The sequence below is a fragment of the Triticum dicoccoides genome, chromosome 5B (genome assembly GCF_002162155.2).
Source record: "Triticum dicoccoides isolate Atlit2015 ecotype Zavitan chromosome 5B, WEW_v2.0, whole genome shotgun sequence".
In the NCBI taxonomy this organism is placed as follows: domain Eukaryota; kingdom Viridiplantae; phylum Streptophyta; class Magnoliopsida; order Poales; family Poaceae; genus Triticum; species Triticum dicoccoides.
Window position 1 is genome coordinate 696848545 of NC_041389.1, and position 15915 is coordinate 696864459.

Genomic DNA, 15915 nt, shown 5'->3' on the forward strand with positions numbered 1-15915 from the left:
GGTTTCGTAGTGTAGTGGTTAGCACTCCAGACTTTGAATCTGGCGACCTGGGTTCGAATCCCGGCGAGACCTCCTTTTTTGATGATTTTTTTTTCACACCGCGCCCTGGCTGGCACTGCCTTCTCACGCCAAGCATCATTTTGTGCACAAAAAACTGTCCATTCCATGTCGCCTGGGAAAACAGACACGCTCGCTCGCATCTTATTACTAGTAGTACGTACTACGTAGTATTACTAGTAGTATTATTTCGTGACAGAAACAAGAGCATCATCATCACCAGCCGAATCCGTGCAGAAGGCACACCACTGTCCCTGTCCCTGTCTGTCCCGGCTAATGGCCAAGAGGAAGAAGACGGAACGGAAAAAATCTAGAGCACAGATATTCTTCCATGTTTTTTCAACGCACGTGTGCTTGAAAATGTCAGTCGATCCAACGACCGGTCAGTGCAATGCAAGCGCTGAAACAAAGTCCTCTCCCCTTCTAATGACAGCGACGAGGAAGCTGACAGACACCCACGTCAAGAAAACAGGAGAAAAAAAGGTAACCCCGGCAGAAACCTCCAGTTCTATAGCTTTGACACACAAGACGGGCTAGTTCTCCGTTTCGAAAAAAAGATGGGCTAGTTCGGTTAGTCGTTTTTGGCGGCAGAGAACTCAACCGGCGTTCGTTCCATGCAGGAAAACCACAGCCCGGTGTGCATCACCTTCTTATTTTTCTTTCTGTACACAGTTGTTTTTACAGGTCGGATTGGTCAAGTATGCGGGCGGGCGGGCGGGAGCAACCGGAGTCCCCTGCCCTGCAGTTCAGTACTCGACCCAGTTGATGTCCAGGTCCTTGAGCTTCAGGAGCCACTTCTGCGCGTCCAGGGGCACGCTCGCCTTGTCTGCTTTGCTGCTGCTCGGGTGCTTGGTTGCGGCGGCGGCGGCGCTGGGTGATTCGGGCTGCAGCTCGCCGTCGGGGTCGGCTTGCTTCCGGGGCCGCCTCGGTTCGAGCGACAGCAGCCGGGAGACCTCCTGTATCCCGCCCCATTTCTCCAGGGCTCGAGCAATGTCGTAGCGCCCTGCAAAGGATAACAGAGTGTGGAGACCGTTAGGAAGCCTAACCGTCCGCAGTGGAGTTGGACCAATTTTCGCAAAAAAGAGACCACATGACTGGTGGCACTAGCATGATAGATGGAAACCCATGGTATAACGATGTTGCTGTCCGTCAGCAATTTGACATATACGAAACCGTGAATATGACCAGTAATGTCAACTAGTGCATCAATTTCTTGATCATGGACTGAAAAACGTCAACAATAACGGTTGTAGAAAACTATAGAAATTTGGTGCTTAAGAGTGAGGGGGGCCCAGATATCTTAAGCAACGTTAACAAGGTAGTGCAGTGGCATGGCCCAGAGATATCTGATCATATAAAAGTAGGCCATAAAAATGATGCATTGACAAATTACATACCCAAAAAGGGGGTACCAGCTGCAATTAACATTAGTAAGCAGAAGTGATCTAAGTAGAAGTGATCAAGTACCTGCCCTCTCAAAAGACTTCCTACTTGGCATATATGAAGGGTCCATCCCCCAGTTCTTCTGGAATCTCCTGATCTGCAGACAATATCATTGTCAGCGTTAACGTATGGCCATAAGCCGGACATGTAATAAATAAAACACAAACATAATACCAGAACAAGTATGGCACACGAAGGAAAGGCGCGCTTGCTATCATTTCCCTTGCTAGCAATTCAATGTTATTTTTACAAATCAAACCGGGAAAATTTTAGCTTCTTCACTTCCACATGATACAGCGTTGAAGCTAAGTAAAATATGATGCTAGCAGCCTCGTATGAGACTGGACTTTCCAGAAAGCAGAGGGAGAGATGATGAAAAAGTATTTTTGTCTCACCTCTTCTTGCAAGTTCTCCAGATTATCCCAATAACCTCTTGGTTTCCGGTTTTTATAAGAAAGGGAAAGATTCATCAAGGTAGCAATCTTCCTGAACCCACCCATCCGTGTTATAGCCTTCTCAATATCAACTCTTCCATGTGTCCGAAGATGTTTTCGCTTAGGCATGAAACCATTCTGACCATGTTTTGCAATAAAACTACCAAGTTCTGATTTCAGGACCTCGATGTCCTTTTGCAGCCCAGGAACTTTTGATCTTTGCCTTGTGGAAGTTGAAGAGCAATGTACAGATGCTTGCTCCGGCTGCCGTCCTTCTGTGTAATACAAAGGAACAGTATCTAGATTGGTTGGCGCATCCGAGTGAACTTTGGAATTACTTCTCTCAGCTTCTGCCTTTTCAACATAATCACGGATTGCACATAAATTTGATGGAAGATCTTCGTATATGACCTGAAAAGGATAAAATAAAATGTTTTATTTTATTTTCCCCAAAGATGAGAACAACAACAGTGAGATAACCATGAAATGTTGTCATTTGCACAATGATGCCACACAAGTACATAACCTACAAATATTTGAGATCAGAACTGTTTTTATTAAATTCGCCATCACGTTTGCATAGCGATGATACCTTGTAACAAGAATGTCTTCAAAACAAACTATTTGGATGCCTGAGATAGATGTTTGTAGCTAGCATAAAATTAGGATAAATAATCCCTAGGAGACAGACAGTTCAGAGATAACTTCATACAGATCTCTTATTGTTATCAAGGGAATGGAATACCAGTTATTATCCTTGTGGGAGACAAATGTCAGTTTATAAAGATAGTGGATACAAGTTTATATTGGTTCAGAGTATACAAAGTCATTCAGTTCATCATTTGTCAGGAACAAGCCAGTGGCTGTAACTGGTGTAAGAAATAAAATGAATGGATAAAAGGATAAAAAGTAAAATCTATCACATGAGCATGATTGGTACATTCAACAAGATGATACATCCGCACAAAGGTTGCTTTCTTAATAGTAACACCACAGGGCTCCGTCAGTGCTAGTGTAGTTCTTTCCCAAATAAATGATTTAGAAGGTCGAGGGCACACACAACCATTTTTTATTTCAACTTTTCTACTTCACAACAATAGGGCCTTTTTTGGATTAAGTGCAAAATGCCACATGCATAAGATGCACATATTGTTCCTAGAACAAAGTTGTGAATACCTCTTCAAGGATAGACTCCGAGAGAAAGGTATCTTTATGCATCTTAGTCTCGACCATATACTTCAGCAGTGTGTGCTGATCTCCAAGCTGTTCGAGGCGCCATTTTCCTTTAAACGAGTAGAAATCCCCCTCAACTTGCTCAAAGCTGATCTCACGTTCACGTTTCTCACGAAGATCCATTACAACACGGGCATGAAGAACCATATAAAGTAGGCCTTTGCAGCCCTCCTGGAAAAAAAATCTTAGATGTTACAAAACTTGCAAAGCTCGCAAAACAATAAAATTGAACTAAATTATGTCGAGAAGGATCTTTGGGTACAGGGGGCATTGATCTTTTTTCCCCACCAGTAGGAGACAGGTGTGATCCCTTCTGTACAGTATTCTGGGATAATGTGTGCAATAAAACATGAACTCTTAACCACCAGAAAGTTTCAGAAATCTTTTCAGTAAAAGCCAAAGAAAGAAACTACAAAAGATGAGCTAGCTAACGACCAGAAAGTGAAGTGTGGACTGATAATTCTGTGAAAAATCCATGCAATGCTCCAACCCCAAACATAAAAGCTATTTACAAACAACCAACCAGAATATCATGTAAAACATTAACAGAACTCCTACCTGTACTATTCGAACCTTGTTATTATCACGAAGAATAATCCGACTGATAGCCAGGTTTGGTATAATCCTACAAGATAGCTATATTAGATCATAGCTGTGTATTGGAAGTAGACTATGTGAACTCCAAATACCGCAAAAGATAAAACTACTTACTCGGGTAACTTCTCATATGCTGTTAGTGCATTCCATACTTCTCGAACTGGTGCTTTCACAGTGATACTAGCAACAACACACCTGTGAGCCCCTTCACGTTCCTTCACCAAAAGCATTCCACAAGAGAAGATAATTTTCTTAGTGTGCTTTCCGTGAAATTTAAGATGGGTATAAGCTTAGTCAGTTACCAAGAGGCCATCAAATCGTCGAAGATGGATCTCATCTACCACACAAGGCCTATCAAGCCTGCAGACACTTCCATATACACCCCATTTCCCATTCAACTCAGGAGGGGGTGAAGCAAGCACACCACCAAAACCGGAAGAGGCAGGCGCTTCTTTGAACTTACTAGAGGGGATGACATCATTCTCGACTGTTGCACTACGCAAGTTAAGTGGCTTGGACTCTGCACCGGTAAATTTTGTAGGTCCAAATTTATGGTTTTCTAAATACATTTTTTCAGATCTGAAAGCCAAGGCTGTAAGATTCACAGGAAGATCCGACCTTATAATCCTCTCAAGAAATATTGCTGGGAAATTAAATCGTGGTATCACGTTAACTTCGTACAGCAAAATCGCACTAGCGGACCTGTTAAAAACCAAACCAAACAGGGGTCATATAAGATTTATGAACGGAATTCTTTTTCTGATGTTCAAAAGCCTAAGGCGATGAAATATCTAAGGATCCCTGAAATCAAAATATTTCCATATAAGGGCATCAAGTGGTAGAAGATAAGTCACTATGGTCTTAAAAAGCTAGATGCTCACTGAAGGTATATGTTACAAACGCATAAAAATGATCACAAGATGCCCACCTTGGACCAGCCCTGACGGACCATTTCCCTTCAAACTTCTTGAAGTCACCATCGACCATGGAGAAGTGGAGCTCTCGTCCATCAACCTGCGCAGCAATTGTTACCAAACAATCGAGTAAATAAGGACACATAGCTCAACATAAGTAGAAAACGAGGGAGAGCATTCATCCTCTTTAAATCTGCTACCCACAGCTTAACAAGAAGAAACAGCACATGCAGAGACGCCAACAGCAAAATGTATTCAGTAGTCGGGACCTAATCAACTGATCATGCACAGATGGTACCGATGCATTCAGTTCGAGCGCACCGCGAACATTTCAGTGACATCTCAATTTGCCCCACGACTCGTGGCCAATGAGAAAAATGTACTACTAGTAAGTAGTAACATCTGAACTGTGACAACAACTGCTAGTAGGAGATTATGGTGAAGAGAACACAGCACGTACGGCATCCGGGACCTCCCGGAGATCCAGCACGACGCGGGCCTCGATGTGCCAGTAGAGCGCTTGCTGCAGCCCCCTCTGCTCCAGCCATATCCTGCCCTCGTGCGGGCACGGAATCCTTCCACTGCACGAAAATTTCCCCAAATTTCAGTCCACAGATGATGAAGGGACTCTTACGGCGGTGGATGGGAAACGCGGACCTGTGCACGAGGTTGGGGACGAAGTCGGCGAGGCGCTCGTAGTCGGTGATGATGCGCCACACGGTGTCGACGTCGGCGGCCACCGCCACGGACGCGAACACCCGCCGCTCGCGCCACGACACCACGTCCACGTCGCACTGCACGCTCGGCCCCGCGCGCCTGGTGCCGCCCCTGCCGGCCCCGCCGCGGTACTGCTGCTGCTCCCGGCGGTGCTGCTGGTCGTCGGCGCCCCAGTGGTCACCAGTGGCAGCAGCCCCGGCGGCGACAGCGCGGCCACCGGAAGAGGAGCGGTGCCGCGAGAGCGCTGTGGCCCCTCGAGGGCTCGCGCCGGGGCCCGGGGTCCGCGGGAGGAATGCGGCGGCGGCTGGGGCCGGGGAGACTAGGGCCCGCATGGCTCCCGCGAGCGGCGACGGCGGTGTGGACTGTCCGAGAAGAGGAGTGGAGGTGGAGCGGCCGGGGAAGGAGGGGACGAGAGCTCACCCAGTTCGAGTGGATGCGGACTGGGGAGGTGGGCTCCAGCCACTGACGTGAGGGGCCCAGCGCGTCGGCTCGGACGACGGCGACGTTGAGATTGTTTCTGCCGCGGCCAGGGGCGACGCGTGGCGGGAAGGAGGGGTGGCGGCAGGCCCACCTGATGTGCCGTGGACCCACCAGATGTGGGGCCGGCTAGTCAGCCTGCGATGCGTACGCGGTCAGCGCCCGCGCGTCCCATGGGGGAATATCCACCTGCCCAGCGCTGCAGCCCATTGATCTTAACCACTTCCCTTGATTCTAGACCAACTTAGATCACAGTTCACAGTCCTCGTTCTCGCCGCCGCCGCCGCCTCCTAGTGCCGCCGCCGCCTCACGCCTCCGATGCCGATCTCCCACTCCCGCTCCCAGCCTCTCCTCGCCCACCACCACAACGACAACGCCGGCGACCTCCTCTCCTGCGCGCAGGGCAGCAGCAGCGACGGCTCCTTCCCCAACAACAACAACAACAACAACAACAATGGCCTGCTGCGGACGCGCTCCCACGAGGACGTGCGCGTCGGCCGCGTGCAGTGCGCCGGCAGCGACGAAGCCGAGGTCTGCTTCGACAGGCGTCGCCGCGACGGTGATCTGGGATACGTGAGCTTCGAGGACATGGTCCTCTTCGAGGCGTTTCGGGACGGCAATGTCCGCTCGTCGGAGGCGGGGGCCGTGACGACGGCGTCGCGGATGTACACGCGCGTCGCCCATCATCGCTATCGTCGGCGGTCGCCGGGGCCGCTCGGGACACGCCGCGGCGGCGCCATGCATAGGTTCGTGAAGAAGTTCGTCTGCCCTTGCTTGGCCTTCGTCGCCAGAGCCTTCGGCTGCGTGCCAGGCGTGCCCGCGCATTGATCTGTAAAATAGAGATAGTGATGTTTATTTGATCATGCAATGAGTAGACTGTTCTTAGATGGACTAATAATTCTCTGAATTTAGTTAGCGACGCAGTTAGTTGTAGATTCTCGTGGGATCATTCAGGATTTTTCTCTCCGTGAAGATCCCAGCCAACTAGCTTGTTAGAGAGTCTGTTTTTTTTTTTTTTTGGTACGTCGCTACCTCTTTCATCAATCGTTAATTGAAGAAAAAATGCCTGCTGAATGTGGCAGGTTAATATCTCTTGCTGCGCTGCGCAAAAAAGAATATTTCTCCTGCTGTAGCGCAGCGGCGAGTTTTTTGTCCACAAATGGAGTTTTTTAGCACCAAGACACCAAACAGATTGACGCCCAGTTGCTTGTTAACTTCACCTCGACGTCACACCAATCTGAAGAGAATTCTAAAATAGCGGTTCATGTAACCCAGTTTTTTGTCCACTTACAAAATTTGTTTTCCTAAAGCACTAAAATGTTAGTAATACATAGGTTACTTAATTACTTTTTGTTCACCAACTTTTAAATACTATTCACATTGTTCAGTAAAATGTCCATATGTATGCACGATGCTAGTTCTAGTAGCATTTTTTCACATTACTTATTAGTTTGTTCACTTACACAAAAGTTTCTGGCAAAAAAAATGGCACTCCTCGGATCCAAAATAAGTGTTGCGGTTTTAAATTGGGATTAGTTTGAAACCGCGACACTTATTGTAGATCGAAGGTAGTAATAAGTTATAATTTCACGCATGAAAACGCACTTTCTAACCATTTAACAAAAGTTTTCATAGAACAATTCATATTTATGGCATTATTGTTCAATTCGACCAAGAGAGAAAAGAAGAAGTGGAAGCAGTAGCCCCGTGCGTTATTGGGCCGACAATCACATAACACTGTCGAAAAGAGGGAGTGAGCGATGTCGTTCGCCGCCGCCTAGGGTTCTTTCCTCGAGTCATCTGGGTTCCCTCATCCCCGCTGGTTTGAGTTGCCATTCACGCCTGGTCCTTGTTCCTCTCCCTCACATCCCAGAACCTAGGTCCTAGGTCTTACCCTACCGCCACTCACAGCCTTTCCTGTGATCTAGGGCACACGATCGTAATACACCCAGCTTTCCCTAGTCTGGTTCTTCGTGTCCCCAGGTGATTTGCTAGAGATGGAAAAGATGGAGGGTTTGATGAAGGGGTTGAAGCTTTCAGAGGCAGAACAAAAGGGGGTTAAGATCGGCTGGAGAGGTTCGGGCAAGGTGGGTATGATTGAACCAAGGGCTGTGGCAAAATTGTTCTCTGAGAAACCGGCCTACCCGATGCCCTTGCTGTATCGTTGGGTAGGGCATGGAGTCCCTTGCGAGGCGTGGGCTGCAAGGATATGGGAGGAAATATTTTCCTGTTTATTTTTAGGCAAGAGACTGATCAGAGGAAGGCACTGGAAGGAGGGCCATGGACCTTTGATAAAGATCTGCTGCTGGTTGAAGAGTTCATCCTGTCGAAGAGAATTGAGGACTATGAATTCAAACATGTTTGTATATGGGTCAGGGCATTTGATTTACCGCTAGGTGATATGAATCGAGAAAATGGGGAGTTGCTGGGGAGCTTGATGGGTGAAACTCTCGAGGTTGATGTAGGACCTGATGGGATGGCGATCGAGCAGTTTATGCGGTTCCGTCTTAGGATGCCAATGGCAGAACCATTGATGAGGGGGACTTGGGTCATAGTGACAGTGGAGAAGGATGGGAAGAAGAAGGATGTAAGGATTTGGGTTCGCTTTGAATATGAGTTTCTACCAGATTTTTGTTTCGTGTGTGGGAGAATTGGACATAGAGCTCGAGATTGCAAGATCAAGCTGAAAAAGGGAGAGGTCCGCAATTTGGCAAGGGTCTGAAGGCGTTCATTGAAGGTAGGAAGGGAGGTGGAGATGATCGGGGTAGCTGGAGCAGTGGCAGAGGGTACGGCAGCTCGAGGAGGGGGAACAATTTTGGTCGATGGAGTGGAAAATCTAGAAGTGATGATGGCTCATGGAAGAAGGACATCACTGAGAAAGGCAGCAATTTAAGTGGTTCATCAGGCAGGGACGAGGAGGTCACTAGCCCGGCTAAGAATCATCAGGCCACTATCGAGCCTCTAAACTCGCGCAAACAGCTGGCTTTTCAGAGTGCAGAAGAAGAGGAGCTTGTTGGTGTTGGGGGAGTTTTAAATGATAAGAGGATGGAGAGTTCAGGGGGGAGTGCACAAGCTATAATGGCAAAGGCAATGAAAGAAAATGCAGCAGAGCAAGAGGAGAATGAGAAGGAGTTGAAAAGGGTAGGTAGGTCGGGAGAGGATTTAGGAAAAGGTATTGATGTCGGGGGGAGCACCGATGTTGAGCTCACGTGCAATGATAAGGGAGGGCGAAAAAGAAGGTAAGAAGGGCGGCAAATTCAAAAGGAAGAACCGGGCAGAAGAGACAACCCAAACGCTAGTAGGGGTACATGCAGGAATAAAATGAGGTTCAGATCTTGAGCCGATGGAAGAAGATAATGATGTTGAGCAGGGAAAGAGACTAAAAAGTGATGTAGCCAAGACTGTCAGGGATGATGCGGGGCTGACGGTGTTGGGGAACGTAGTAATTTCAAAAAAAATTCCTACGCACACGCAAGATCATGGTGATGGCATAGCAACGAGAGGGGAGAGTGTTGTCCATGTACCCTCGTAGACCGTAAGCGGAAGCGTTAGCACAACGCGGTTGATGTAGTCGTACGTCTTCACGATCCGACCGATCCAAGCACCGAACGTACGACACCTCCGAGTTCAGCACACGTTCAGCTCGATGACGATCCCCGGGCTCCGATCCAGCAAAGCTTCGGGGATGAGTTCTGTCAGCACGACGGCGTGGTGACGATGATGATGTTCTACCGGCGCAGGGCTTTGCCTAAGCTTCGCGACGATATGACCGAGGTGGAATATGGTGGAGGGGGGCACCACACACGGCTAAGGAACGATCCGTAGATCAACTTGTGTGTTATGGGGTGCCCCCTTGCCCCCATATATAAAGGAGGGAGGGGGAGGTGCGGCCGGCCCCTTTGGGGTGCGCCTGGAGGAGTCCTACTCCCACCGGGAGTAGGACTCCCCCCTCTTGCCTTGGTGGAGAAGGAAAGGGGGGAGGGGAAAGAGGAAAGGGGGGCGCCCCCCCCTTCCTTGTCCTATTCGGACTAGGGGGGGAGTGGGCGCGCGGCCTGCCCTGGCCGGCCCTCCTCTTCTCCCTCATGGCCCACTAAGGCCCATTAACCCCCGGGAGGGTTCCGGTAACCCCCCGGTGTTCCGGTAAAATCCCGATTTCACCCGGAACCTTTCCGATGTCCAAATATAGGCTTCCAATATATCAATCTTTATGTCTCGACCATTTCGAGACTCCTCGTCATGTCCGTGATCACATCCGGAACTCCGAACAAACTTCGGTACATCAAAACTTATAAACTCATAATGAAACTGTCATCTTAACGTTAAGCGTGCGGACCCTACGGGTTCGAGAACTATGTAGACATGACCTAGAACTATTCTCGGTCAATAACCAATAGCGGAACCTGGATGCTCATATTGGTTCCTACATATTCTACGAAGATCTTTATCGGTCAAACCACATAACAACATACATTGTTCCCTTTGTCATCGGTATGTTACTTGCCCGAGATTTGATCGTCGGTATCCAATACCTAGTTCAATCTCGTTACTGGCAAGTCTCTTTACTCGTTCTGTAACACATCATCTTATTACTAACTCATTAGTTATAATGCTTGCAAGGCTTAAGTGATGAGTATTACCGAGAGGGCCCAAAGATACCTCTCCGACAATCGGAGTGACAAAACCTAATCTCGAATTATGCCAACTCAACATGTACCTTCGGAAACACCTATAGAGCACCTTTATAATCACCCAGTTACGTTGTGACGTTTGGTAGCACACAAAGTGTTCTTCCGGTAAACGGGAGTTGCACAATCTCATAGTTGCAGGAACTTTGTATAAGTCATGAAGAAAGCAATAGCAACATACTAAACGATCAAGTGCTAGGCTAACGGAATGGGTCATGTCAATCACATCATTCTCCTAATGATGTGATCCCATTAATCAAATGACAACACATGTCTATAGTTAGGAAACATAACCATCTTTGATTAATGAGCTAGTCAAGTAGAGGCATACTAGTGACTTTATGTTTGTCTATGTATTCACACGTGTATCATGTTTCCGGTTAATACAATTCTAGCATGAATAATAAACATTTATCATGATATGAGGAAATAAATAATAACTTTGTTATTGCCTCTAGGGCATATTTCCTTCAGTCTCCCACTTGCACTAGAGTCAATAATCTAGTTCACATCACCATGTGATTTAACATCAATATTCACATATGTATGTGATTAATACCAATAGTTCACACCATCATGTGATCAACACCCAAAGGGTTTTACTAGAGTCAATAATCTAGTTCACATCGCTATGTGATTAACACCCAAAGAGTACTAAGGTATGATCATGTTTTGCTTGTGAGAGATGTTTAGTCAACGGGTCTGTCACATTCAGAGCCGTATGTATTTTGCAAATATTCTATGTCTACAATGCTCTGCACGGAGCTACTCAAACTAATTGCTCCCACTTTTAATATGTATCCAGATTGAGACTTAGAGTCATCTGGATCGGTGTAAAAGCTTGTATCATTGTAACTTTTACGACGAGCTCTTTTATCACTTCCATTATCGAGAAACATATCCTTATTCCACTAAGGATAATTTTGACCAATGTCCAGTGATCTACTCCTAGATCACTATTGTACTCCCTTGCCAAATCAGGGCAGAGTATACAATAGGCCTGGTCCATAGCATAGCATACATTTATAGAACCTATGACTGATGCATAGGAAATGACTTTCATTCTCTTTCTATTTTCTGCTATGATCGGGATTTGAGTCTTACTCAATTTCATACCTTTGCAACACAGGCAAGTGTTGGGGAACGTAGTAATTTCAAAAAAAAATCCCTACGCACACGCAACATCATGGTGATGGCATAGCAACGAGAGGGGAGAGTGTTGTCCACGTACCCTCGTAGACCGTAAGCGGAAGCGTTAGCACAACGCGGTTGATGTAGTCGTACGTCTTCACGATCCGACCGATCCAAGCACCGAACGTACGGCACCTCCGAGTTCAGCACACGTTCAGCTCGATGACGATCCCCGGGCTCCGATCCAACAAAGCTTCGGGGATGAGTTCTGTCAGCACGACGGCGTGGTGACGATGATGATGTTCTACCAGCGCAGGGCTTCGCGTAAACTCCGCGACGATATGATTGAGGTGGAATATGGTGGAGGGGGCACCGCACACGGCTAAGGAACGATCCGTAGATCAACTTGTGTGTCATGGGATGCCCCCTGCCCCCGTATATAAAGGAGCAAGGGAGGGGGTGGCCGGTCTAGGAGGAGGCGCACCAAGGAGGAGTCCTACTCCCACCGGGAGTAGGATTCCCCCCCCCCCCTTCCAAGTAGTAGGAGTAGGAGTCAAGGAAAGGGGGAAGAGAAGAGAAGGAAGGAGGGGGCGCAGCCCCTCCCCCTAGTCCAATTCGGACTAGGCCTTGGGGGCGCGCCCAACCTCTCCTCTCTCTTTCCCCTAAAGCCCAATAAGGCCCATATACTCCCCGGCGAATTCCCGTAACTATCCGGTACTCCGAAAAATACCCGAATCACTCGGAACCTTTCCGAACTCCGAATATAGTCGTCCAATATATCGATCTTTACGTCTCGACCATTTCGAGACTCCTCATCATGTCCCTGATCTCATCCGGGACTCCGAACTCCTTCGATACATCAAAACTCATAAACTCATAATATAACCGTCATCGAAACCTTAAGCGTGCGGACCCTACGGGTTCGAGAACTATGTAGACATGACCTAGAACTATTCTCGGTCAATAACCAATAGCGGAACCTGGATGCCCATATTGGCTCCTACATATTCTACGAAGATCTTTATCGGTCAAACCGCATAACAACATACGTTGTTCCCTTTGTCATCGGTATGTTACTTGCCCAAGATTCGATCGTCGGTATCCAATACCTAGTTCAATCTCGTTACCGGAAAGTCTCTTTACTCGTTACGTAATGCATCATTCCGTAACTAACTCATTAGCTACATTGCTTGCAAGGCTTATAGTGATGTGCATTACCGAGAGGGCCCAGAGATACCTCTCCGACAATCGGAGTGACAAAACCTAATCTCGAAATACGCCAACCCAACATGTACCTTTGGAGACACCTGTAGTACTCCTTTATAATCACCCAGTTACGTTGTGATGTTTGGTAGCACCCAAAGTGTTCCTCCGGTAAACGGGAGTTGCATAATCTCATAGTTACAGGAACATGTATAAGTCATGAAGAAAGCAATAGCAACATACTAAACGATCAAGTGCTAGGCTAACGGAATGGGTCATGTCAATCACATCATTCTCCTAATGATGTGATCCTGTTAATCAAATGACAACTCTTTTGTCCATGGCTAGGAAACATAACCATCTTTGATAAACGAGCTAGTCAAGTAGAGGCATACTAGTGACACTATGTTTGTCTATGTATTCACACATGTATCATGTTTCCGGTTAATACAATTCTAGCATGAATAATAAACATTTATCATGAAATAAGGAAATAAATAATAACTTTATTATTGCCTCTGGGGCATATTTCCTTCAGCAAGAACTCTTTCTTTGACTGTTCCATTTTGAACTACTTCAAAATCTTGTCAAGGTATGTACTCATTGAAAATCTTATCAAGCGTCTTGATCTATCTCAATAGATCTTGATGCTCAATGTGTAAGCAGCTTCACCGAGGTCTTGCTTTGAAAAACACTTATTCAAGTATCCTTTCATGCTATCTAGAAAAATTCTACATTATTTCTGATCAACAACATGTCATTCACATATACTTATCAGAAATGCTATAGTGCTCCCACTCACTTTCTTGTAAATACAGGCCTTTCCAAAAGTCTGTATAAAACCATCTGCTTCAATCAACTCATCAAAGCGTATATCCCAACTCCGAGATGCTTGCACCAGTCCATAGATGGATCGCTGGAGCTTGCATATTTTGTTAGCACCTTTAGGATTGACAAAACCTTCTGATTGTATCATATACAATTCTTCTTTAATAAATCTATTAAGGAATGTAGTTTTGACATACATTTGCCAAATTTCATAAAATGTGGCAATTGCTAACATGATTCAGACAGACTTTTAAGCATCGATACGAGTGAGAAAATCTCATTGTATTCAACACCTTGAACTTTGTCAAAAACCTTTTTCGACAAGTCTAGCTTTGTAGATAGTAACACTATCAGCGTCCGTCTTCCTCTTGAAGATCCATTTAATCTCAATGTCTCGCCGATCATTGGGCAAGTCAATCAAAGTCCATACTCTGTTTTCATACATGGATCTTATCTCAGATCTCATGGCCTCAAGCCATGTTGCGGAATCTGGGCTCACCATCGCTTCTTCATAGTTCGTAGGTTCGTCATGGTCTAGTAACATAACTTCCAGAACAGGATTACCGTACCACTCTGGTGCGGATCTTACTCTATAAGACCTACGAGATTCTGTAGTAACTTAATCTGAAGTTTCATGATCATCATCATTAACTTCCTCACTAATTGGTGTAGTAGTCACAGGAACAGATTTCTGCGATGAACTACTTTCAAATGAGGGAGCAGGTACAATTACCTCATTAAGTTCTACTTTCCTCCCACTCACTTCTTTCAAGAGAAACTCCTTCTCTAGAAAGGATCCATTCTTAGCAACAAATGTTTTGCCTTCGGATCTGTGATAGAAGGTGTACCCAATAGTTTCCTTTGGGTATTCTATGAAGACGCACTTCTCCAATTTGGGTTCGAGCTTATCAGGTTGAAAACCTTTTTCATATAAGCATCGCAACTCCAAACTTTAAGAAACGACAACTTAGGTTTACTGCTAAACCATAGTTCATACGGTGTCATCTCAACAGATTTAGATGGTGCCCTTTTTAAACGTGAATGCAGCTGTCTCTAATGCACAACCCCAAAACGATAGTAGTAAAACTAATAAGAGACATCATAGATTGCACCATATCTAGTAAAGTACGATTACGACGTTCGGACTCACCATAACGTTGTGGTGTTCCAGGTGGCGTGAGCTGTGAAACTATTCTACATTGTTTTAACTGAAGACCAAACTCGTAACTCAAATATTCGTCTTCGCGATCAGTGTTGGAAATATGCCCTAGAGGCAATAATAAAAGTATTATTATATTTCATTGTTCATGATAATTGTCTTTTATTCATGCTATAACTGTATTATCCGGAAATCGTAATACACGTGTGAATACTTAGACCACACAATGTCCCTGGTAAGCCTCTAGTTGACCAGCTCGTTGTGATCAACAGATAGTCATGGTTTCCTGACTATGGACATTGGATGTCATTGATAACGGGATCACATCATTAGGAGAATGATGTGATGGACAAGACCCAATTCTAAGCATAGCATAAAAGATCGTGTAGTTCGTTTTGCTAGAGCTTTGCAAGTGTCAAGTATCTCTTCCTTCGACCATGAGATCGTGTAACTCCCGGATACCGTAAGAATACCTTGGGTGTACCAAACGTCACAACGTAACTGGGTGACTATAAAGGTACATTACAGGTATCTCCGAAAGTAGCTGTTGGGTTGACACGGATCGAGACTGGGATTTGTCACTCCGTATGACGGAGAGGTATCTCTGGGCCCACTCGGTAATGCATCATCATATTGAGCTCAATGTGACCAAGGTGTTGGACACGGGATCATGCATTACGGTACGAGTAAAGTGACTTGCCGGTAACGAGACTGAACAAGGTATTGGGATACCGACGATCGAGTCTCGGGCAAGTAACGTACCGATTGACAAAGGGAATTGCATACAGGGTTTGATCGAATCCTCGACATAGTGGTTCATCCAATGACAACATCGAGGAGCATGTGGGAGCCATCATGGGTATCCAGATCCCGCTGATGGTTATTGACTGAGAGCGTCTCGGTCATGTCTGCATGTCTCCCGAACCCGTAGGGTCTACACACTTAAGGTTCGATGACGCTAGGGTTATGAAGATATGGATATGCAGAAACCCGAATGTTGTTCGGAGTCCCGGATGAGATCCCGGACGTCACGAGGA

General features: G+C 46.3%; 1 protein-coding gene and 1 non-coding gene across 2 annotated transcripts; one reads left to right on the forward strand and one right to left on the reverse strand.

Moving 5' to 3' along the window:
- On the forward strand, positions 1-72 carry TRNAQ-UUG. Its single transcript has one exon. It is a non-coding gene; the product is annotated as a tRNA-Gln (tRNA).
- A 463-nt stretch (positions 73-535) lies between these two features.
- LOC119312730 lies at positions 536-5794 on the reverse strand. Its single transcript, XM_037588493.1, has 10 exons — positions 5336-5794; positions 5139-5259; positions 4693-4778; positions 4067-4466; positions 3879-3979; positions 3726-3792; positions 3111-3338; positions 1896-2345; positions 1525-1597; positions 536-1060 (listed from the first exon to the last, which is right to left on the reverse strand). The coding sequence occupies exons 1-10, from the start codon at positions 5725-5727 to the stop codon at positions 804-806; spliced, it is 2175 nt and encodes a 724-aa protein (XP_037444390.1). The 5' UTR covers positions 5728-5794; the 3' UTR covers positions 536-803.
- Between the last annotated feature and the right edge of the window lie 10121 nt (positions 5795-15915).

Coding starts and splice junctions, on each gene's coding strand:
- LOC119312730 (XM_037588493.1), bottom strand. CDS start 5,727: ATGCGGGCCCTAGTCTCCCCGGCCCCAGCCGCCGCCGCATTCCTCCCG. Junction 5,260..5,335: donor GTCCCCAACCTCGTGCACAG/GTCCGCGTTTCC, acceptor ATTTTCGTGCAG/TGGAAGGATTCCGTGCCCGC. Junction 1,061..1,524: donor GAAGTCTTTTGAGAGGGCAG/GTACTTGATCAC, acceptor TATCCTTTGCAG/GGCGCTACGACATTGCTCGA.